This window comes from Pezoporus occidentalis, unplaced genomic scaffold (genome assembly GCF_034315485.1).
Source record: "Pezoporus occidentalis ecotype Australia unplaced genomic scaffold, CSIRO_AGI_Poc_V1 ctg204, whole genome shotgun sequence".
NCBI classification, from domain to species: domain Eukaryota; kingdom Metazoa; phylum Chordata; class Aves; order Psittaciformes; family Psittacidae; genus Pezoporus; species Pezoporus occidentalis.
The window spans coordinates 878,725-902,578 of NW_026913900.1; the positions used below are offsets into that span (position 1 = coordinate 878,725).

Genomic DNA, 23,854 nt, shown 5'->3' on the forward strand with positions numbered 1-23,854 from the left:
AATGGGAAGTAGTGAATTAATTCCTTGTTTGGCTTTGCTTGTGCGTGTGGCTTCTGCTTTACCCATTAAACTGCCTTATCTGAACCCATGAGTTTTCTCCCTTTTGCTCTTCCAATTCTCTTCCCCTGTCCAGACAAGAGGGTAAGTGAGTAAGAGACTGGTTAGTGCTCAGTTGCTGACTGGGAGTAAACCACAATACCCAAAGAATTTTTCATGTCCTTTTAGCGTTGACTAGAACCATTCCCTTCTCTTTCAGTGTGCACAGTAAGAAATAAAAGTGAATACAGAAGAGGAAGGTAACCAGGTAAGATGGGAGATGAGTTGCATAAGAGAACCTTATCACATGATGGCTACTGACATTTCCAGCTATGTTAATTTAAATAAACTGGAAAAATGTTGGAATGTTACATGCACTACAGCTGCTGCCAACACCTACTTCAAAAAAAAACCAAAAAAACAAAACCAAACGTTTTTCTTCTGAAATATTTACAACAGAATACTGGCAACAGGCGTGTTTACAAAAGACTTCTTTTTTAAATACAGATAACTGCATTATGATCATACCATCCACCCCAAGCAAGAAAGCAGCATGTGCTACTTCGATGCTCCATTTGTTTTCTGCTGGAAAGAGGCAGGCTGCTACTCAGTCTGCTCTGTTACAACAATCCAAGCCCTCCAGCTACTGTGATGGGAAATGAAGCAGACCTGCACACATATCACTGCACGCACAAATACCCCACAGAGGGGCAATTAAGCAGGTGGTGGGAAGCTCTGTTGTCTGCCCAGGGGAAAATTTTAAATGGTTTATGCTCCTGCCTTTCAGCCTTCTTTTGTATTTCTGAGTCTGGAGAAGCCAAAACAACAACTTACTTAAAAGCTATTGTGCCAAAAGGAGCACAAAGGACTTTGCCAGATGAGTCTGAAGTATTGCCCACAAACCTACAAGTCTGCTTGCTACCAAAGGAGGCTGCCAGTATCTCTACATCTTTGGTTAAGCAAATTTGAAGATCTTACCTGCAAAGTCATTTTGGTCCTCAGGCCAGAGAGGATCAGTGACTGCTACTTGAGTGTGGTAGAATGGTCAATTTCTGTATTTTCTTCTTCTCTAATGTGTACAGTATCTGCAGCCTTGATACTCTCATCTGTTCTGCTGAAGACACATCACCTTCTATAAGAAAAACCATCCTTAGTCTTACGCTCTCTGATTCACAACCTTTATTTCACACAATCTGCTTTGCTGTTGCCAGCTGCCTATGTCCTCTACTCAGCATGAATTTGCCAGTAATTATACTCATTCAGGTCAGCTTTTAAAATATCCCCTTACCTGGTGTTCACAGTCACCTCCATTTTTGCCCTTGAGTCTGTTCTCTTTTCATACTTCTTTCTCCCCTTCTGCCACCCCCGTGCCTTTCTCTCAAGCAGTTCTTCCCCAGTATCGTTTTCCCTTTATTATGACCCGGTAAGAGGTGAACAGCACTTTTTGTTACAACTGTTTAACTGATTCCAGCTATTTCTTTCTAAGGCATGAGCCTACTTTTTTTTTGGCAGAAATATTTTGACTATTCAAGAAAACAGAAGTGCATGAAAACCTAAGTGCTCTTTTTTTTAACCAGTCACAAATCATATCTACATGCTTATGCTCTACCATCATTCCTTGTGGAAGAGAAAGTTCAAGCATAAGATTTTCTGCTCATCACCTAGGCTGAATTTTCACTCAGGATAATCTCTCATAATATGCTGGGGCTAGAAACCCACTAATGCACACACCAAGCTGAGACGAGTTAGCTTTTGAAATCTCGTGAGGAGTTGGAGCTCTCCGCTGAGAGACAGCAAAGTTTGTCTCACCATCACCAGCTGTCCCACCAAGCCAAAGTCACTCTCACCTGCTGCCAGGAAGCCCACACCCTCCCTGACCACAGCACCCCTCTTCTCACGTTTGCAGCACACCCTTACTACCTGTCCTACTCTTCAAAGCATTCAGCTTGCTGTAGCCATGTCAATTCCCAAGAATGCCTTCCCAAAATACATATATGCCAAGTCTACTTTCTTGTCCCTCCTCATGATTGGTTTTCCATTCCCTTCCCTTTTTGTTATACAAAAAGCCTCGTGTTCTGCATATACCATCAAATACATACATGTACTTCAGAGTGACATGCCTAGTTATGGCTGGAAGGCCAAAAGTGGCTCAAATTAATATGGGTTTTGATTTATTTGTTGGCTTGTTTGTTGGGGGCTTTTGTTGATTGTTTTTTAAAAACCTTTCTAGGTATGCAGGTGTCTGTTAAAACCTGTAGCATGACAAATATGAGGAACATTACAGCTATGGCAAAAGTTAAGCCTATAATTAGATTAGCATCTTAAAGACTAGTGCTACAATGGACTGTATTATGCGCCCATACACTATGGAAGACATTGACTTAAAGTGCTTCAAATAATCTGTTTAAAATTATGAATTTAAAAAGCAGATTTTAATATCCACTCTTAAGCCTGTTTCACATTCATTATTTCCCTAAGGAAAGATTCATCACAGTTGGCGGTGTAATCATCACATCAATTTTTACAAAATATGGCCTTTACCTACAAGGCACTACTACCTTTGCATACCTGAAGAAAGTGCAAACACTTTTCACATCCACAGAGCTCAGTATATGCTCATTCTGCTTTCAGTGTTCATAATTTTAATACAAAAAATTCAGCTACTAGAGAGTTAGGTAAGGTTTTAATTAGCGATTTTTGCAAGGTTCTGCTCACTTAGCTCCTGCCTGTACAGCTGATAGTCTCCCTATTTCCCTGGCATTCATGAATTCCTTGCTGTTGTGGCAGGATGAGTTATTCTTTGATGTCACCAGCTCTACCCTTCCTTTCACCTTCCATTGCTAAGATACTATGCATGTATTGGTTATTCATTACCCAGACTAGGATAAATGCCTGACTTTACGAGCTGATTTTTCTTCCTTCCAGTATTTATCCCTGCTGCTCCTTCTTAAGTGACAGAATAGTGGTAGCAGAGGGGTTCTTGACTCCATTTTTGACAGAGCTTTTCCCCTGCCTTCTGCCCGTGACTGTTCCTTTCTTTCCCAAAGGGCACACACTCAGTTGGCTAGCAAACACGCACTACCTAATCTTAGAACTGCTGCTTCTGAAAGCACATCCAGCTCATTTCTCATGCCTGCAAATTTTCTATTTCCTTCCTTTTCAGCGCTACAGCCAGTGCTTCTGTGCTCTTATATGTAAATAAAAAGGACAACCGGCACACTGAATTATGGCATAAAGCTCCATGGGATTTTTTGCAGGTCCAGGCATGACTCAGTGATACATGAACAGAATTTGGCTAAGAATATCTTTTATAAAAATTCCTCATATTTTTAAATGTGTCAAAGAACATTAAAGGCAGGGCATATGTTTATCCTGCAATTAAATTAAAATCTGACCCTAAATATTGACTACAGCTAATGTTGCTAAGGATTTCTACAATGTTTCAAGTAATTGCACTTTAAACTATGATCTAAATGGCTGCATGTTTAATAATTTACTTCAACTTTTTATCACAACCATACAAATAGGTTATTTTCCTAAGAAAGAGTTCTTTACAGACTTTACCAGTCAGCTGGTACAAGCAGACCTGACTCATTCACGTATTTTCAGTTTCCTCAATAGAATACAAATGAAATTTAGATCTCACCTTATGGAAATATTCAATGTAACTGTAGATTTGCAATTTTCATCTGACTTGCCTCACCTCTAACACTGCTGGATGCAATGAGGTAGAATGTACTGGCCTTCGTGAAACCTCCAATAGTACACCTATAAAACAATAACACTTGTGTGCCTGGTGTCTTTATACAGCTTAAATTGCTCTCCAAAAGACAAAGATGATTTCTCCCTATTTCTGCTGACATTAAAGAGCAGGACAATTTTTTTAAACTCTCCAATATTTGAAAATTAATGGTAAGGCAGCTTACATTTTCTTTGATAAATATCTTCATTTTATAGCTAACTTAGAATTTATAAATGGTTGCCATAAGCTTACCTCAAATTTTGAAATGGACGCATTTTGAGAAAAAGAAAAATCCATTTAAATAACTCATCTATGCAGTATTTAAGTATGGACTGGATTTTTATTACAGCATTCAACCATCTCTGTGACCTTACTGGAGACAGGCTCTTACAACACAGGAAGCAGAGTACACCAATCTGTGGCAGCCCTCAATGGAGATGGCTGTTCAGACCTGTAATCTGGCACTGGAAAGCCAGCTGCTACAAAAGCAAGTAAGCTGCTGGCACAACTCATTGACCCAGAATTCACCCCACTTAGCCATGCAAGAATAGCCTCTGAACACAAGTCTAACAGAGAATTGACAATCTAGAAACACAAAGGTCTCATTCACACATACGCAAAATGTCTCAGACTAACTACTTTTAGATCTAACCACCTCTCCTTTGCCAGTGATGAATGGGAATAGGTTCAGAAATACATGCTATCATTCTTAATTCCTTTGCTCTATTCTGACACAGTTTGTTCAGCTCTCACAGACATCATCATTAATGACTCTGAACAAATCTTCAGCACTAACAGAAGGCATTTCTTTTTACTAACTTGTACACAGTAGCTAAGATTAAACTGACAGTGCTGGGTTTTTTTTTTTTTTTCTGTTGGGGTTTTTTGCTTGTTCTGGTGTTTTGGGTTTGCTTTTTTTTTTGTATGAATCATAGAATCATAGAATAGTTAGGGCTGGAAAGGACCTTAAGATCATCTAGTTCCAAACCCCCTGCCGTGGGCAGGGACACCTCACACTAAACCATATCACCCAAGGCCTCGTCCAACCTGATCTTGAACACTGCCAGGGTTGGAGCATTCACAACCTCCCAGGGCAACCTATTCCAGTGCCTCAGCACCCTAACAGGAAATAATTTCCTTTTTATATCCAATCTAAACTTCCCCTGTTTAAATTTTAACCCGTTACCCCTTGTCCTGTCACTACAGTCCCTAATGAAGAGTCCCTCTCCAGCATCCCTATAGGCCCCCTTCAGATACTGGAAGGCTGCTATGAGGTCTCCACACAGCCTTCTCTTCTCCAGGCTGAACAGCCCCAACTTCCTCAGCCTGTCTTCATACAGGAGGTGCTCCAGTCCCCTGATCATCCTCGTGGCCCTTCTCTGGACTTGTTCCAACAGTTCCATGTCCTTTTTATGCTGAGGACACCAGAACTGCACACAATACTCCAGGCGAGGTCTCACAAGAGCAGAGTAGAGGGGCAGGATCACCTCCTTCGACCTGCTGGTCACGCTCCTTTTGATGCAGCCCAGGATACGGTTGGCTTTATGGGCTGCAAGCACACACTGCTGGCCCATGTTCATTTTCTCATCAACGAACGCCCCCAGGTCCTGCTCCACAGGGCTGCTCTGAATCTCGTATTCCACTTCTTCATAGTGGTCCTAACGCCAAAAAGAATTACTGGAAATCTGTTTTTTAATTGCCACAGTTTCATTTAGAGGAATAGCATGACCACCCAGACTGGACGCAGGATGTTACAGATGTTACCATCACTATCAATTCACCTTAATCTCAACGGCAGAGATGGTCCATCGAGAGATGAAGCTCACTTTTTCCTCTGAAGCAGTACAATACATCCTTATCCATTGCCATCTTTAAAAATATATAAATAAATATACATATAAATAAATAAATAAATAAATGACGACACAAATTTCTGAAAGCAATACATCCTTTCAGGACTTCTGAAGAACACGTAAGAGCAAGAGTAACTGATAAGATTCCTCCCCCCGCCAAAGACAATGTAAGGAAACAAAATTACAGACTTTTGCAAATTACATTTGTCCCCAAGGAAATGAGAATACAATCTGAACTGAAATGTAAAAATCTCACTCTCTTTTCATTTATGTCTCTTGAGACAAATTCAGACAAAACTCGGGCTCTTAATAAAAGCTTCATTAGAGTTCTCCTGTCCCATCAGTTTCTAGCTACAATTAAAACCACCGTTGATGAAGTACAGTTTTTTTCTTCCACTCCTTCCTAGTCACATAAATACAACTGCGGTGATCATAAATGCTTTGGGGGACAGACTGTGTTCGCTGCATTGAAATGGTGCCCAGTGAACTGGATCATGGGATTTTAGCTCATGCAAGCTTACACAGGTAGCTGACACTAAATCAAATGATAGAATATTCTCTTCAGACAAATGCACCTCTGTTGGAGCTGGCAGGAAAACGTTGAAACATACTGCTATAGAAATGTAGATGTGTTAGTTCACATTCTGGACTTCATATTATGAACTTCGCTTGTGTGCAATGATCAGCATATCTACAATGTACAGAAGAATAAGGAAGAGGCCACAGTGGCCAAAAAAGGCATTTATATCCACCCAGAAGGACAACCTCCCTCTGCTATCCCTGCTGGCACCTCCTGTCAGATCAGTAGCGACAGGATTTATCTGTTTTTAAGAAAGAGATCAATATGCAGATCAATTACAAAACCTTTCCAGAAAGCCCCAAAGGCTGACAGCTGCACAGTATTTTCTGCTTTGGAGGCTTGCCAGCTTCATTAAATGCCTTATCTACTCAGGAAAAAGAAGCAAGATGCCTTCCCAGACATTTATCATTGCACAACTTCATTTCCTCATAGTAAGTTTTCTGGAACTAAGCATTGGACAGCCAGAGTAGTTATTTTGTACAAAAGACCCATAATGTCATGTATTCTTCTATCACCTTTCTGAAAGAAGGAAAAGCAAAGAAAAAGTGCTTTCTCAAGCAGCAGCTGAAAGGACAAGTCTTTTAGAGCCAGGGTAAACAGCAGGAAAGATAATCCTCCCTGTTCAGGCATCTGTGTTTTAATCTCCTTTGGGGGGAAGAAGTGACATGCAGAGGGAATAGCTCTGCTTCCATAACAAGGTTACACAGTTCCCCTCATCACCCTGTCATGAAGGTGTGAGCTCTGGCAGATTAGCTGTCAAGAACAGTTTCCTTAATCGCATCTTGCTTGAACTAGAGGACTGGACTGCCACAAGAAGAAAACGTTTCCCCCCACAGAGCACTTCGCACTGCATCCAGTGTCAACACTTCTGGACTGAAGCTTTGCCTGGTTTCGGTATGCTCTCTCTTCAGAAGCCTACAGCTACCACGTAAAACAGCCCTCGTCATATCTCTAGTCTTCCAAGGCTGGAGAGAACAGAAATCACCTAACAAAGCAGGGGGAAATGGGATGTATCTATTATTCCATTTTCACCACGGTGCCTGCAGGAGGGAGGTTAAAACCAAGTAAAACAAAAACAGCTACAAGCTCCACCTTAACAGAGCAAGGCTATCCAGAAGAATGACCTGTGAAGAGGCAAGTCAACACAGAGCTTAGAGACCACAACCACCACACACAGAACTCACAGGCATGCTGGCTGGCAGCTGTGCAGGGGCTTCATTTGCAGGGCACCTGCTGAAAAAACTATCAAAGATGTTTTAAACGCTGCTTGAGGACAGTCTCCTAAGTGATTATCAACTTCATATAACCTGCTAGGTCTTGCTCTTCATTGTCGTCGTTGATAGTTACTCTATCCCGCATGCTCATTACTGTCTCTAGGAGTGAATACAACTACAGTCTGCAGTTTCTATGCTACATATACTTTCCCTTTGATAACGGGAGGCCAGCACATACTCCCAGAGAACTAGGCTGGTTGACCATTAGTCCAGATTGAATTAAATTAACTTTGTATCCTGAACGTGCTTAATGCTCCCTACATTCTCATGGCTCAAATGTTAGTTTCATTTATCCCTAAATTAAACAAGACCATTTACTCAAAGTTTTATTTTCCTTATGTTTTTATTTTCTGTTTATCCCATAAAAATGCATTTTCCTTATATTTCCTTATGTTATGAAACAGTTGCTTCAGCCTGGTTAGAACAAATTCTTTCACACAAAATATCAATTCTTCTTAGAATGGCATGAGCTTTTAATAAAATATTAATGAATAATATATTGGGATATCACCCCCACGAGCAATGACTCTATGAAGATGCAATTTTAAGAGTTTATTTAACTTTTTTTTGGCCAGTGCAATGAGACACTCTGGAGCATGCCTTAATTTTATAAGAACTCAAACTAGGTTCCCCCCCCCCCCCAAGATTTTCAGACACATCCTATGTCATTTTTGACGTATCAGTAACATGAATCTAAGGATACATCCCTTATTTCCCAGGATTATTCAGAAATATGTACTTCTGCACTCAATTTCCCTTCCAGCCCCCAACTCGCCCCAGCAACAGCTACAGCCTTTTTTTCAACTGAAAGACGCAATACAGCAGTTGCTGCTCCTTTCATAAAATCAGTGCCTTAAGGAAGACCATCATGCAAATGCCTCAAAGTTCCAGCTGACAGACTCTAGTCACACGTTAGCATCACTGTTTCCATTGAACCTCCTGTGTCCAACCACAACCTTGACATGCATCTGTTTTATTATTTTTGATATTCTTTGACCTTGTTTGTTAAAGGCTTTTCCTTCTTCTGGTAATATTCATTATTCAAGACAAAAAAATAATTAAAAATGCTTTATTCCTCAGCTGGTTTTTCATTTCCAAGTTTATACCCTTCTTATAACAACTATTTTCCCTTCTTAGTTTACAGCACATGAAACAGGGCATTAATTAGATGGTCTAACCCCAGTGCTGATCAGCTTTTACAGATCTGAAACTTAAGGATATAAAGCATCTAATTTCCTTCTGAAAGTATTCAGTGTTTATGAGGAGACAAAAAAAGTTCTTCCTCAGCTGTATTTGCTCTGAAAGATGCTGAGCAAGATACACTTAACGAACCCTGATACAAGTATTACAATTAGACCTTTCAATTGAGGGTAAAAAAACTGAACAAACCCAATCCAAAATAGATTGCCTCCAGTAACATCACCCTGGTACGTTCAACTGATAAATCTAAACAACTTTTTAGTTCTAGAAAGTTTCCAGGTTTTCAGTTTCCGTTCCAAAAGCAGCCTGCCAGTAAGCCAGCACCAACTGCCAGACAGATGCTTTCCCTGAAATAGCAGGCACCTGGTTTTGTGCCTATCAAACTATCACAATTTAGATTTGTATCTGCCCCCAAAGCAAAGCTGTCTTAATTGAGATAAAGATTTATTTTTCACTTCGGACTTCAAATGTAAAGGAACAACTCTTGATCTTGTTTTTCCTTTTGGACACCTCCACTGGGAGGCACTGAGTGTTTCCTACAGGTATCATCTCACCCATGAGTCAAGCTCCATCTCCTCTGAAGACTGAGCACAGAAGAGTGCTCATGCTTCCTCAAGCACTATTTGGCCTGTTTCTTTTTTTCTTAAAAGGTTACTGGATCTTCCTGGTGATCTCACTATCATTGCAGAAATTTTCCCTAGGTAGGGTGCTGTGTTTTCCACCTTACTGTTTCAAACAGTCCAGAATCCCTCTCTTGGCTCAGTCAACCTCTAAAACCTTGTCCACAGTCTAGCCAAAAGGTGTTTTGACAGCTTTTTTATTACAGGTACAAATTTTATGATTTCATTGTAAGACAGCATTCTGTACATTTCAGAATTTGAGGACAAGCACACTGCTCTCTTCACCTACAGCAACAGTATGAATAAATTGATCAAGCATATAAAACTGCTTAAAAAGATAAATCCCTCTAAATAGGCTACTTACACTTTGCATGATCAGAGATTTCTTCAAGTACTACGCATTCTTCTTCAGCTGTTAACAGTGCCAGGAACTGGGTTGTGCCATATCATCTTTGGGCACAAAGGATTTGCAACAAGGTTCTTCACAATCCAGCTTCCTTCCTATGCTTGACAAGTCTAAAAATACTATGGTATATGACAGACATGAAAGCAGGGCTGCTGTAGTCAGTAGCCAACAGGTTGCACGAACAGAACCACTTGAACCAAGTGTAGATCAGCATCTTCCATCTGGGAAACATCCCCAAAAAGATTCTAACCAGTGAAACTGGATATAATTTTTGTTATTTCTTGAACAGAGGAATACATACTCTCTTATAAATGAAACTGTAGCAAAAAAAAGTATCTGTAATACTCTTCAAGTTATTAGTGCAGAGGCACTAAAATTTCTATTAACACAGGGACAGTGAGAGTTGTCAGCTTGCGAGACTAGAATTTTATTGTTCATAGTCAATACATAAGCACAGCATATCTACCAGAAATTCAGAGTTGTTGACATTACCTCTAAACTTTCTTGTGCCCCAGGACTCACCTTTTATTCCAACATAAAAGAACTGAGTTTGGTAAGTATTTGTTTCTTAATATTAAATCAATTTCACTGATAGGGAACATTCCTTTTAAACCAAGCTAAACATACCAACTGGGGGTAAAGTTACAGGCTGAAGCACACAACAGTACAGTAAATTTACAATACTTGGGCTTATAGCAGTCTATTCTCAATTCCCTCTTTCTGTGCCTACTGTACAAGCTTGTCAAAGATAAGCAGTAAGAGACAGAGCTTCATCCACAATACTGAGATTTAGTCACTGGAAGACAGATACATGCCTACTGCTATTCAGTAATTTGGTAAATCTAGTATCAAAAAAACATAGCTATTATACCCACTCAACATTAAAGCACTGAGTTCTCGTTTGCACTCCAGAAAGAGACTGAAGTTCCCATGGGACAAATGCCGCATGGTTTCCCCATCTTGCCTCATTTACACTTTTTGGTCACCTCACTGGTCAAATCCAATGCGTTTCTGACAGCTGTTTAAACCTTGCTGAAATATCTGCCCAGGCAGAAGTCATTACTGCATTTAGTGCCATAATTTGTTCATAAGGTGTCACTGAAATATCATTTATGCAATCTTCACTCAAAAAAATGCCATTATCTCAACAGCATTTCATAAAGTAGCTTGTGTCCCTACTTGTGTAAGAGATACTGTTTAGAAGTGATGGCCTTTAATATGCAGTAACAGGTAAAAAGAAAAAAAAAAAGGAAAAAAGAAAAAAAAGCTGAATTGCTGTCAAACCCATTAAAAAGCAGACAATTTTACTCATATATTAAAAATAATTTACTTTCTCAAAATAATGTACAATTAGAAGCAGTTCACACTATTTTAACAATGAGCTGGAAAGTGTTTGAAGAAAAACTAGTAAGCTTGAATCACACTGCACTGAAACAATATGGTGAAATGCTTTATATTCCTGACTTGCAGCAAAACTTCTTGTAACCATAAATTTTTATTTAGTATGTGCATTAAGGTAGCCTGTCAGACACACAGTCTCGGTTTACTTCCTCCTGCTACCTCCACCACCTGCAAGCATGGTGGCCACCCGAATGAAGATGTTCAGTGTATCTGTGTAGATACCCATACACCTAGAAAACAGGAAATCAAAGTGAATTACTGTTGAGCAGATACAAATAGTATTATTTGTATTTCGCCCCATTACACTTAATTTTTAAAAGCCTTCACGAAGCATCTCTAACAAAACCCAACTATGACTGTCTCCAGTGCTTGGTATGTCAAAAAAACCCTGTATTTTTGTTCTACTATCTCTGCCTTAACAGGTAGTATGCTGTTCTCGTACAGGAGCTCTCTGCTTTTATGCTGTACTTTGATCTGTTTAGCTCCAAGAATTTTGAAGAAGGTCAGTATTATTCTATTTTAATTATAGAAAACCAGAATCAAGGAGATAAACAACTCAAGATAAGACAGACAACATTTACAGGGAAGTTATATGTACTGAGAATCAGTTAATCCATCTTTCCCTATCTGTCACACTGTTGAAGATTCTTATTTAGTGACAAAGGCTAACGAATATTAAATGACTATGAAAGAGTTAACATTTTTTGTCTCAGATGATACTGACAGCTATTTGTAGAAAACAGCTGTAAATTCTCCCAGCAATGCTTTAGAAAACAAAACTGCTTTTTGGAAGTACTGCTGAAGGCATGTGACACCACATTCACCCATTTCTCTCATTTCAGGCAGATGCTTTCAATTTTAACTGCACTAGCTATTTTCACACCACATCTTTAAACCCTGTGATCCTTTACATTTAATAGCAATACACTTCTGAACAGTAAATAAAAGGTCTAGCATACTTTAAAAGCGTAGTTTGATATAGCCTGAAGCAAATGCTTACACAGTCATTGAGATCAGCTGCATTAACACATAATACTTACGCATTGATTGGGTCGTATTTTGTTACTCCATAATATGGAATAGTTTCTGCACGCTTAATAACATGCTGCGTATCATAGAGCAGGAACATGCCAAAGAGTACTAATCCACCATAAACAGCTACCGAATACAAGCCGGCACCAAAAGCAGAAGTGGGAGGCAAGAACATGGACCCTGGAAAGGAATGCACAATGTACAACAGTATTAAAGACTGCTACTATACGTATCTGCTACTCTGAGCTGGGTCAAATGGTGGTTACTGTAGCACACTTTTTTCAGTGAGTATTCAATTCTCAATCTGTGGTGCTTTTTTAATAGCAAGAGCTTTAATACACAAGCTGAAGATGTCACATAAATACACCCTGATCTAGTAATTCTGAACACCCTAGGGAATTACAGGTATTTCACGTGAAAGTGCTTCTGACCCTAGGACTACAACTATGCCTAGAAACACAGAAGGGAGAAGAACAAACAGACCAAGAACTAAGGTCACATTTACTGTCTTCCCTACCCAACTGGCAGTAACTAAAAATACAAGCCACCACTACTGGCCATTTTTCAGATTAACGTGCCAGAACTGTAACTTCACATTTACTTTCAAGAACACATTTAACAGAGTATTTTCTGCTGTGCTAGGTAGGCCTGCAAGGGCTATTCACAGCAAAACTTAATCGGACAGATCAGTCTGCAATTAAACAGGAGCTGCATCCTAGCAGTTTAATTTTATAACCTACTTTATCTGATAGTATTAAAACAGTATTTTACCAATTGAAGAGGCAAGAACAAAGCCTAGGCCTATTCCCAGGGGTCCTCCCATGTTCAGGAATTTTTCACTTGGAGCACACATGGCGACAGTGGAGAGCCCTCCAACAATTCCAGCAGTGTACCAGGCAGCTCTGATGAGCAAGGGACCACCCAAGAAGGCTAGAGGAGCCACCACCGCACCCATGACACCTAGCAAAGGAAAACAAAACACCACCCATTATATTTGGAACAGATCTGGTAAAAACACCACGTGCCAAAGAATTTTGTTTTACAGCCAGGTAACATGGCTCAAACTAATCCATTTACATGACAAAATACAAACACACTTGATCATGCACCTATCTACAAGGGATCACAATAAACTAGCAACCTTAAATTCCATGCCTTACTTTTGTCTAGCTCTGAGGAGCACTTCAGGGAGCTAATCTTTGGAAGAAAGACTAACAACAGTAACATACTACTATGTTCAGAACAGAGCTGGTAAGAGATACCTGGCATGGACTGATCAAACATGTAACAGGCAGGGGAACACTCAACAATGAAAAGCAGAAGGGATTTCTGCTACAATAATTACTTATGCAATAGTTAAGTAATTGAGTCAGACTTTTTGCTAGAATCATGTATGAAACCTCTTATCTAGTCTACTAATATCACATTAGGTTTTAACTTAGCAATCACCAAAATAAACACAACTTTGTCAAAATGTTAGCTCTAGAGAGGAAAATACAACTCCAGTGCTTAACATACATGTGTTTTTCATGAACCATGAATTATTTCTGGAAAAACAGTTTTGAAAAGTAATAGCCACTGTTATTTGAAGTAGTCATCATTAGTGAGAAAATGATCTGTAGTCACATCTTGCATACCTGATGGGCACATGTATTTAAGCAGTTTAATACTAAAAAAAAATTGTTTTTCTAGTCCAAGTTTTCAAATACTTTCTTACCCTGCAGAGCTGGAGAACAGGAAGTATAGTGCTTATAGAAGCTATGGTCCCAGAAAGCAATCACAAACCCAAAGCAGCTATGAGATCAACTAATTCTATCCAATGTGGCATACACATATCTCAATTTTAACTTGAGCATGACTTTTAGAAGATTATGAAAAAATATGGGCACTTAAGGAATCTTCCTGACATTCAAGTCTCTGAAAAAAACCCTAACTCTCCCACAGCAGTATAGAGAAATCTGCCTTAAAGTCAAAGTTTCCTTAAATTAAGAATCTGGTCACACTGAAGCACAGACATCTCTACAATGAAAATTAAAATCATATACCTGAATGCATCATCCAAGCCAAATGTTTAGCAGCTGGACTATTTTCATAGGATATGGACCTGACCAACATTCCAGCACCAATCATAGCTGCAAAAGTTGCGCCTATTGCCTGTAAAAAAAGCATTACAGAGCTCAAGTTATCATTAGGACATAGTCTCTGTTCTCACTTCCTGAAGTCAGTAGCGTAAATCTGAAAAGAGCAACCTAATTCATAACTGGGGTGTTTGTCAATTTTTCTCTTGTAAGGTCACAGTAAAAAGTTTCCTCATCCTAGTTTGCAGTAAGTTCCCATTTTATTTAGGCTTCTAGGAGCCCAAGTTTAGTGGTAAAACGGCAACAATCTCTTAATTGTGTAATGTAAGAGCAAGAAAACATACAGTTCTGCCCCTTACTCTAATCCTCATTAGAGTACCTGAAATGTTAGCCTTAGTTTTGTCTTGTACATTTCTCTACACAAAGCTAGTACTCAGTTCACACACTTTTGCCACCAATGATTTTTAAACCCCAATGCCTCCTCTGGTTCCAAGTAGAATTATCCAGCAGCTAGCACACAGGTCAAAAATGTACAGTTTTGATTTATCAACAAGGATGCATTATTAAATTAATCTCCATAAATTATGTAAATGTTGGCATTTAACTATTATCACTGCACTCAACACACCGAGTATGTACTAAGCAGTCACATTTTGTTAGCAGCACACTTCAATGATTTGCCTACTAGCATCATTTCAGTCTTGGCAAACAGGAGAGAGATCTCACAGAGCTATACAAAAAAGCACAGGGAGGAACAGGAATGCACAGGGACATCAGTTTCCATTTTAGAAAGTGACAGAAACAGCTTCATTAGCCTCAGATGACTATTTACAACAGATTCTTCTTGCATATAGGTGGTAAGGACAGCACAGCATGGACTTTTTTCTTACATAATTTGTCTCTGACAAACTACAAAGTAGTATAGAAGGTGCACACCAGCATGTAGTTAGAATCACCAAATCTTAAACCACAGAATATCATTAGCATACTTATATAATCTTAATGGATAAGGAGATCAATGTAAGTGAAGTTTTGACATACTTTTCACCAAGTAATCCACATTTAGTATTCTTTTGCATCAACCATCACATTTAGGGTCATTTCCCAGTAAATGTTTTTATTTTTATAACATAAGCTTACCAGCCAGGAGCCTTTTGTCATAAGACTCATGAGAGCTGGAGATCTGCTTACTGCTACAGCAGACAGTGCTGTCAAGCCGATGCTTCCCGCAAAGTACATGTAAGTAGTTTGAATTCTGTCTTTCACATACTGTGGCCAAATACTGAAAAATAAGCATATAACTTCTAAGTCATGCACAGCTGTATGATTACCAATATCAGAATAAAAACTAACTGAAAACATAATCAAGCTGTTAAATATATTCATAGCTATTGATACAAATAAGGTTTCATAAAAGTGGTGTGATCTAACAACTTCTGCCGTGAGTTCATCTTGTAACAGGAGTTGAACTTTTAAATCTTGCTGGTCTAATGTAACAGAACTCTCTAGAAACAGTGCAACTTGCAAATAATGATAATTGCAGTTCAATTCTAAGAAGAAAGCATACAGAGGAAACAGAATAACAAATACTTTTAACTATGGAAAAACAGAGAATGGTGTATGTATAACAAACTGGTTTAAGGAAAATGTCTACAGAACGCGAACTGAGCGCTAAGCAGCTTGCTAAGCAGCTCACAGATTGCTGAGTCACAGTCCACATGATTATTTGACATCACAGGCATGAATGTCATTTTGAGAGCTCTAACAATAGCAACAGACTTAGACATTATGAATGAGTTCTTGCAGTATGATTTGGTCACATTATGGACAGGAAGCTTTCCCTGCTAACACCAAACTTAAACATAATGCACGCACTTTCTCCCATTTCACTTTTTTGACTCATTACTTCAAAGCTTTTGGAGAAAAAAAACAAACACAGACATATTTATCAATGAAAAGTTTCTCAGATGCCAAAGTTTTAAGTAAAACCTATTTATCAGAGCATAGGTTATGCCAAGTAGCGTGTTCCAAGGAGACTCTCTTTCCAACATGCGGTATTGAAGTTTAATGAACAGTCTCACAGGAACACCAGGCAAAGTGGTCGTAACAAGTTTTACAAAAGACTACACTTCATAAATTACCAGGGGCACACCTCATAAGGCACATTTATATACTCTGCACAAATAAATTTCAAATTTTGCAAAACAAGTCGCTTAAGTCAATATCCGCTTAAACCTGGATAATTTAAATTTTGCTTTCAGTTACATTCTTTAAAATCCTGTACAGAAAGCAGTGAGGGTTTTCTGTTCAGAGCTTAAAAAAACCCGTAAGCTATGTGTACGCTGGGTGTTATCAGCAAAAGAAGAGACATACAATGAGGCGGGAGATTCACTTAAAAGAGAAAGCCATCTTACTTACGCAGCTTTTTCAATAGCTCCAATCTCACTGGACATGCCCATTCCATAGTAAGCAAGGGCCCCCAGGCCAACAGCAGCCCCTCCAGCAATAATAAATTTCCCCAGGCGATCAGCTGTATGAAGAAGAAAAAATATCCACACTGTTATGAATGCTTTTTCTCGAATAGTAACATCCTCACGAGTTTTGTTGTATTGGCAATAGTTGATCCATGTTAGACTTCCTTCTTAAAGTTCCACTTAAGTTACCAGGTCTCAATGAGCTATGCCTGAAAAACTAGATTCATCCTATCAACACAATGTAACTTCATAAAATAGTGTAAGAAATAAGAGACCAACTAGCAACATGCCAGGTTTACTGACCTTCATTAGTGACAGCAATTCCAACATAAAACCAGTTAACAGGCTCTCCAGCAGAAGAGTTCACCTGTCAGCTGATTTAGTATACCATTTCACTATCCAACTCACTATAAAACAGGAGAAAAACTACATGTTGCATTCGTTCCTCTCATTCATCTGCCCTTAAATACTTGCTCCATCCAGGGCTCTTTGGCAGCCATTGGATCCAGATAAGTTTATAAAAGGATTTCCAAAGCTCATGAACAACACCACATGATTTACCATCAGTTTCTGCTGTCTGACTTTTAGGCATACTGCCTGAGTGCTAGGTATCAGATTACTGCTACTAACACAAATACCAATCATAAAATACTGTTATAGTAGAAGAGCTGCTGAGACTGAAGACTTTCAGTTGTGTAACCCCAAGTCTAGGCATTTTCCTAATGTGTTATAATCAAGACACTAGCCAATCTAGATATAGTTTGTCAACTCAGTGCTATTATAGGATATTTACAAGCCTGTTCTGTCAGATACTGCTACCTAAAAAAATCCCTTACACACTAGCTGTACTAACAAGCACTGTAAGACAATGCCCACGTAACACCAGAAACTTTTTTACAAACTCTACATGCTGTACAGAAAGCCTTCCTTTAAACATTGTACAAAGTAGATATAACAAAGCAAGCGTGCATACTTTTTAATACCCACAACCAAATCTCCATTAAGAGGCAACCATTTTGACTGAACAGTTCTCAACAGCAGCTTAAAGAGGAAACATGGAATTTCTCTATATTGTGACACATTTGTAGTTCTAAACTCTACAAAGAAAGACAAGCAGAGAAACTGTCTCCAGCTGTTTGACAGAGATTCCTAAGCAAACTTACACATGAAACAATATTCTCAGTTTCCTTAACCATTCGAAGGAAACTTGATTCCTTCAAGGAAATTTTAAATTAAGCTTCTAAGATTCTCAGTATTTAAAGCACAGCTACCTTACCTTTAAGTGCAGTTTCCGCAGATGGCTCAAATGCTGCTTCTTTAATTTCCTGGCCAATTTTTCCACGCCTTACACCTGTTCTTACTCTCGTGGCATAACACTGTTAGATTCAGAAATAACATAAAAAAAAGACTAAATTAAACAAGATAGAAGACACTTCTTATCAATTTACATGCTGCATTTAAAATAGTCTCTTAATTATTCCTACTTACCTCCCAAACACATGAAGTAATTTTGCTCAAGGAAAACAACTGCACATTAAAGTTTAGGAACTGTTGTGAGTAACATTCACACATTCTAGTAGTACAGCACCAATGCAGAGAATTTCAGAAGCTGATTTCCAGTCTGCATTTCTTTTACTTTGATCCCACAACATCACAAGGAATTTTTTTTTTTTTAAATATAAAAACATACTATTTACATTAAAAAATTACGTTACTTTCTGTGCGAGAACACTCTACATAAACACTCTTCTTGCACAATACTTACACTTTACAGACACTAAATTTGGAAAGCCATCACAAATTCTGCTTTGAACTCTAGCCTTGATTTAGAGAACACACGCTGAATGAAGGCTTATAAACGATTTTTAAGGCTGACAAGCTTCAAATAAACAAAACATGCTGCTCAAAGTCTTAGTAATCTGCAAGAGCAACAAACAATAAACTCATATTTCAGTTCAGGAACAACATTTGACGTTTCCTTACCACTGTCCCAGGAATTTCTAAATTACTATACACACACCTGAGCTCACTCAAAACTGTGAGTTTGTTTTAACACTAAAACCTGAAATCTAAAAGCCATTAGAACAATAAAAATCAGGAAGTTTACTACAGCATTTCAGTTTTGTTGTGTTTTGCATCTATAAAAATCTAGCATTTCAATAGTTGTCACCTGAGCATAAAGCATGTCTGAAATATCTTCCCTAAATGAGGAACAAACAGTGTCTTAGGATGATGACAGTCCAGTTTTCAAAATTGTTGGTTAGGCCAATGATAGTCCTGCCGTAATTCAGAAGTTGCTGTAACCTGGACTATAGCTTGAAACACACTAAAGTCCTTGAAAAGAAAGCTTCTACTTTAATATTATACTTAAGGTATATATATATTTAATATTATGTTCAAGAGTCTTACTTGGAAGCAGGGAGCTATGACAAGAAGTCAGACAAAGACTTTCTGCTGATCTTGCTCAAGGGTCTTACATAACAAGACTTGTCCGTTGTTAAATTACCTCATTTAAATTCTTCTTTTACAATTTCCATGGGCAAATCTTAATTGAAATAGAAGTTACTAGTTCAATTGTTCTTAAAACCCTGGTTTTTGACTGAGTAACGTTATTCTGTAAATCAGAGTGTGTACCTCAAAGAAACACAAGGCTCATGATCATTCAAAACAGGTACTCCATGTAAAGCAATTCTTTTGGCAAAACACTCAACCCTTTAAGATATCAGCAGTCAGAATCATCAGAAAGAGAACTGCCTTACCTGGTTAGGCTGCCAGAGCCTGTATGCTTTTATACTGGAGTTCCTCAAAGCTGGGGAAGTCTGAGTAATGGTGGGGCGGATAGTCTGGCATGATAATGCCCTCAGGCATACTAGCCTTGCAGCCAGCATGGTTGCTTAGGTAATTTAATACACTGTGTTCCTGCAAAGGCATGAGAAAAACATGCTTTACTATTTAGTTACATGGTTTTCAGAAAACAAGGTACACTTACTACTTGCTCTCAACTACTCTATAGACTGTAACAGAAATGGTATTATGACTAGAGTTATGTAATAAAAGCTAGAACCTTCTTAAATACACAGTTCAATTCTATCTCTATTTGTCTTCCATTTCCAGAGACTTCTCTCACAACTGGCCTGAAAACAGGAGAACATACCATTTGTCATGCATATAAATTACATCAAAAAACTTCATGTAGTTATGAGTTACTTTACCAACTAACTTTGAGACATAACACTTCATGAGTGCTCTGTCCTCCAAAAACTATTCATAAAAGTAATCTGAATCTATCTGAATTTCCGCAAAGTATAAACCCAAATAAGCAAACAGCACAATAGATAAGATAGAACAAGTTTTAGACAGGTATTAAGCTATCCTTTGAAGAGCTAATTAGCTTTACAGAAACAGTACTGAGCCAAGGTCACAGCCCAGAACACAAATCCAGGGCAACTTGTGCAGTTTTGACCAGAAAACGGTGACATCACTCTTGGGCAAGTGGACTCCAGACTGCAGCAGTATTAAAACTGCTAGCTTACTTCCACAAATAGTGCATATATTACACAAAGTCCCCAAGCTGTTGTAGGTACAAATACTTTAATTATGACTATACACCTCTCACAAGATGCCCCAACAACCAATATGTTTTCCTTCACACAACTGTTTGTAGCTTGCATGTACAGTACTAAATATAAAGAGTATTCTAAAGGAAGGCAACTTTAAAGCTGCATGAGAAACAAGCATCCACAGCAGTGGAGAGCTAGCATTAACGACAAACAAGATAAAGTGGTGAAATTACCCTGCTGCTAGAAAATATTACTTCACTTCTAAACTCAGTTACGAAATCCTCCTTTTTTAAGTGAAATTAGTTTCAGAGACTCATCCAGTTTATGCCACTAAACCCACTCTTCCACTGGGATTACACCGTTTGCAGGAATTTACAGTGACAACTCCGTGATTATGATAGTTTTTTGAAACTGGTAACTGATGCAAGACAACTTCAAGCATTAAATTAAGGACAAGGACGAACGACACCAGAATTAAAAGGAAAACATAACACCACCCACATTCCAGCATATTAACTAGCAAACACAACAGAAAGGAAAACCAGCAAAACTACTGCTGCACCAAAGTATAAGGAAACCCACTCCCGCCTAGCAAATGCGGCGTGACTCCACTAAAGGGACAGGGACGCGTCCAGCCTCACGCCTAGGCCTAGGCCTAGGCCCAGGCCGGGGCAGGCCGCGGGCCCTCAGTGGCTCTCGGCAGGGCCCTGTTCCCGCCGCTGGCAGCTCCGCTCCTGCACCCCAAGGAGCCCCATGCCGCTGCCCCCCCGCCGCCGCCCCTGCACACCTACGTGACCGCTCCTCACCCTCTCACCCCGACCGACACTTCGCCGACACCCAACACGCAGCTCCGCAACAACGCCTCCCGGAGAACGGAAGTGACGCCAGACTGCGCCAAGCTCTCCCGGCGACTGGCTCACTCACCCCACGTGACTCCGGAGGAGGCAAGCACCATTGGCTGAGGGCGGCCGGGTGAAGTGACGCGTGCGGCCGGCGGGCCTAGTGCAGAAGCCATCTTTGCAGAGGGCAGGGAAGTTTCTGGAAGCCCCGCAGGCTGTGTGTGCCTGACGCAACCGCGGCTGCCGCAGACCGTCAGTCAAGCGTTCCGGGAGGCAAAGGGCGAACAACTCTGTCTGGCAGCCGTTTCACGGTGGAGACCCCATTTTGAGCGGGGCTCCGTCGGTCGTTGGCCGGCGGGTTCGCTCCGGCAGCGAAGAGAGGGGAGGGGAGGCGAGGCGAGGCTAGGGTAGGCGCAGTGCGGCACTCCCCCTCCCGCGGGGCGGGGTGCAGCAGGCTGTCCTGGCCTGGCCTCTGCAGATGACAGGTGGTCTGGAGGTCCCAGCTCCTCGGAGATACTAACGAATGTAAAGAGAGCGGTGCCCAGATGGCCCCGAGGGCTCGGGCTTGGCTGCGTAGCAGGCCGGGGCAGGGGGGCTCGGCAGGCCTGTGCCGCAAGGCCTGCGTGCCTCTGGGCTGCGGCTGCCTGGCCGCGGCTCCTGCTTGCCAGCAGGTGGCATGAGCTGTGTGGAAATACCCGAGCGAGGCCTCCTCCAAAGTTAACTTTACTTCCGAGGACTATAACAATCCATCTTGTGCTATGCGCTTTCCCCTCCTCCATTTTGTCAGCTGCTCGGTGTGCTGATGCAGGCTGTAAAATGGCAGGGAGGAGAGGTTTGGCAGCGAGTGCACCCAGGTGTGCCGCAGGGACAGTGGCCCCCAAGCAGGGCCAAGGCAGGGAAACACAGGCTGCAGACCTTCAGCATTCTGGCCCACCTTAAGCTACTGCTGAAATTTGGGGATAAATCTCCCCTATTTTAACTTATCCTTGGAGTTACATGTTTCTTCCATGTGGATATATTGCATAACTTAAGATAGGTGCCCACATGCCAGATAAGCGCAAAATACAGTACTGCATACATCCATTACAGAAATGTTTTTTTCCAGCCCTTACGTTACAGTCTTGCCCTTTGCTGAACCTTGCAGCTTCCTTCAACCCTTAGAGGGGCTAAGCTTCCCCCCCTTGGCTAAACTTAACTCTTTACTGGCAGATTCTCTCCAGCCTCACTCCAAATGGTGATTTTTTTTCCAAGCTTAACTGTAAACTCTACAGCAGCAGCACCCTGGACTACCCATTCCTCAGAGGAATATTCTTTTACAGCCCTTTGTATCCTTTGGCAGCTCAACTCCCTTTCCACCAGCCCTAAGCCTAGGCTAGGCTAAAATGCTCACGAGGTGGCTGAGGCTATATCCTCAACGTTACCAGGAGAACTTTTGGCAATCCTTCTTCTCTTTTCTCAGCCCTTTTCTAGCCCTATCCCAGCTGCATATTAGTCTTCCTTGTTCTCTTGATACTAGTGCTAATCCTAACCCTAGTTTGAGCTACCAGCCAGGCATGATTGAGAAACAGAGTATTCTTCAGAAAGAAACTCTTTTGACAGCTCTGTGTTTGTTCTGGGAGGCCCTTTCCAGCCCCACTTTAGCTGTGGCTCTGTAGTTTCTTTCACCTTGAATGCTATATATGAACATGGTTCCTCACAGCCAAAAAAAACAGGCTGTGAAAGCTTTGAGCAGAATCAAATACAACAACAAAAAGTTGTTGAATATAGAATTAGGTACAGAAATAGGTGAGAGTTACAGATACAATTTTGAGATTGTGAGATTAGCCTTTGTGTATCTTGGAGCATGCTTTAATTTATAAGAAAAATATGGTGAACTGCTAGTTTGCAAAATGAAGAGAGATTAGATGTGGAAGAGGTCTGAAAGTGTACCAGCACATAGGATCTTGAAGGAGAATTTGAGAAGAATAAAGCAGAAGAATGGATGAGAGGTGGAAATTCCATCAAATGAGGCCAAATCCAGTGGGATTCAGGGTCTGATTCTTACTTATTCTAAAGGTTGTTTGCTTTTCTGTGGAGTGAATGAAAAACCCAAAACTTTGAAGTCTGTTGCCCTGAGGTCTCCTACGTGGGAGAAGAAATGGCAATTTCAGGCCACAAATATGTTGTTTATTGAGACTTGTAGTATTTATTTCAGAGTTTGTAACACTCTGTTAGGTACTAAAGAGTTCATTACAATAATATTTATAATTCAGTTATTAATAGCCATAGTTTATGCAAGAAATCAAACTTACCTCTTTTACTACATCATGTAATCATGTAAAAAAAAACATCGCCTGGGACTTCTCAGATAAGATACTGAATCCATCTCTGCCCCAAATTGTTTCTTAAATAGATAGTTCTGCCAGAAGCAACCCAAATCCACACAGGGCCCACACTGCAGCAAATTTGGCTGTTGAAGCTTTTTCACAGAAACTTGCCTACAGTGCCTACAAGATACTCCTTTCTGCTGGATGGCCAACATGTGTAACTGCTGTAGCTCGCGAATCGGTGAATGAGTGGGAAAGCAGTGGCCTCTTATGTAAACAAGTCCCAAACCATCTAAGAGTTTTTCAGTTAAAGCCAGAGGGTTGGCTTCTATCTGCAGGCACCAGTGTAACATGGCTATTTCTCTCAGATGGGAAGGCAATAGCTTCAATCACTGTGCCACCTGGTATTGCTGCAGAGCTTCAAAGCAGCTGGCTATGCTTTTGCAGTAGTTC

The 23,854-nt window shown here is 40.2% G+C and overlaps 1 protein-coding gene across 4 annotated transcripts; it reads right to left on the reverse strand.

Annotated features, from left to right (window-relative positions):
• Positions 1-10,122: 10,122 nt before the first annotated feature.
• Positions 10,123-21,167, reverse strand: GHITM (growth hormone inducible transmembrane protein). Of its 4 annotated transcripts, none has more exons than XM_062618861.1 (9): positions 21,063-21,167; positions 19,456-19,615; positions 17,973-18,072; positions 16,641-16,752; positions 15,363-15,504; positions 14,190-14,298; positions 12,916-13,104; positions 12,153-12,324; positions 10,123-11,342 (listed from the first exon to the last, which is right to left on the reverse strand). In XM_062618861.1, the coding sequence occupies exons 2-9, from the start codon at positions 19,582-19,584 to the stop codon at positions 11,255-11,257; spliced, it is 1,041 nt and encodes a 346-aa protein (XP_062474845.1). In that variant the 5' UTR covers positions 19,585-19,615; positions 21,063-21,167; the 3' UTR covers positions 10,123-11,254. The 4 variants fall into 4 exon arrangements, with proteins under 4 accessions (XP_062474845.1, XP_062474843.1, XP_062474844.1 ...); XM_062618859.1 differs by having other exon boundaries at positions 21,048-21,161; XM_062618860.1 differs by having other exon boundaries at positions 21,044-21,160.
• Positions 21,168-23,854: the final 2,687 nt, after the last annotated feature.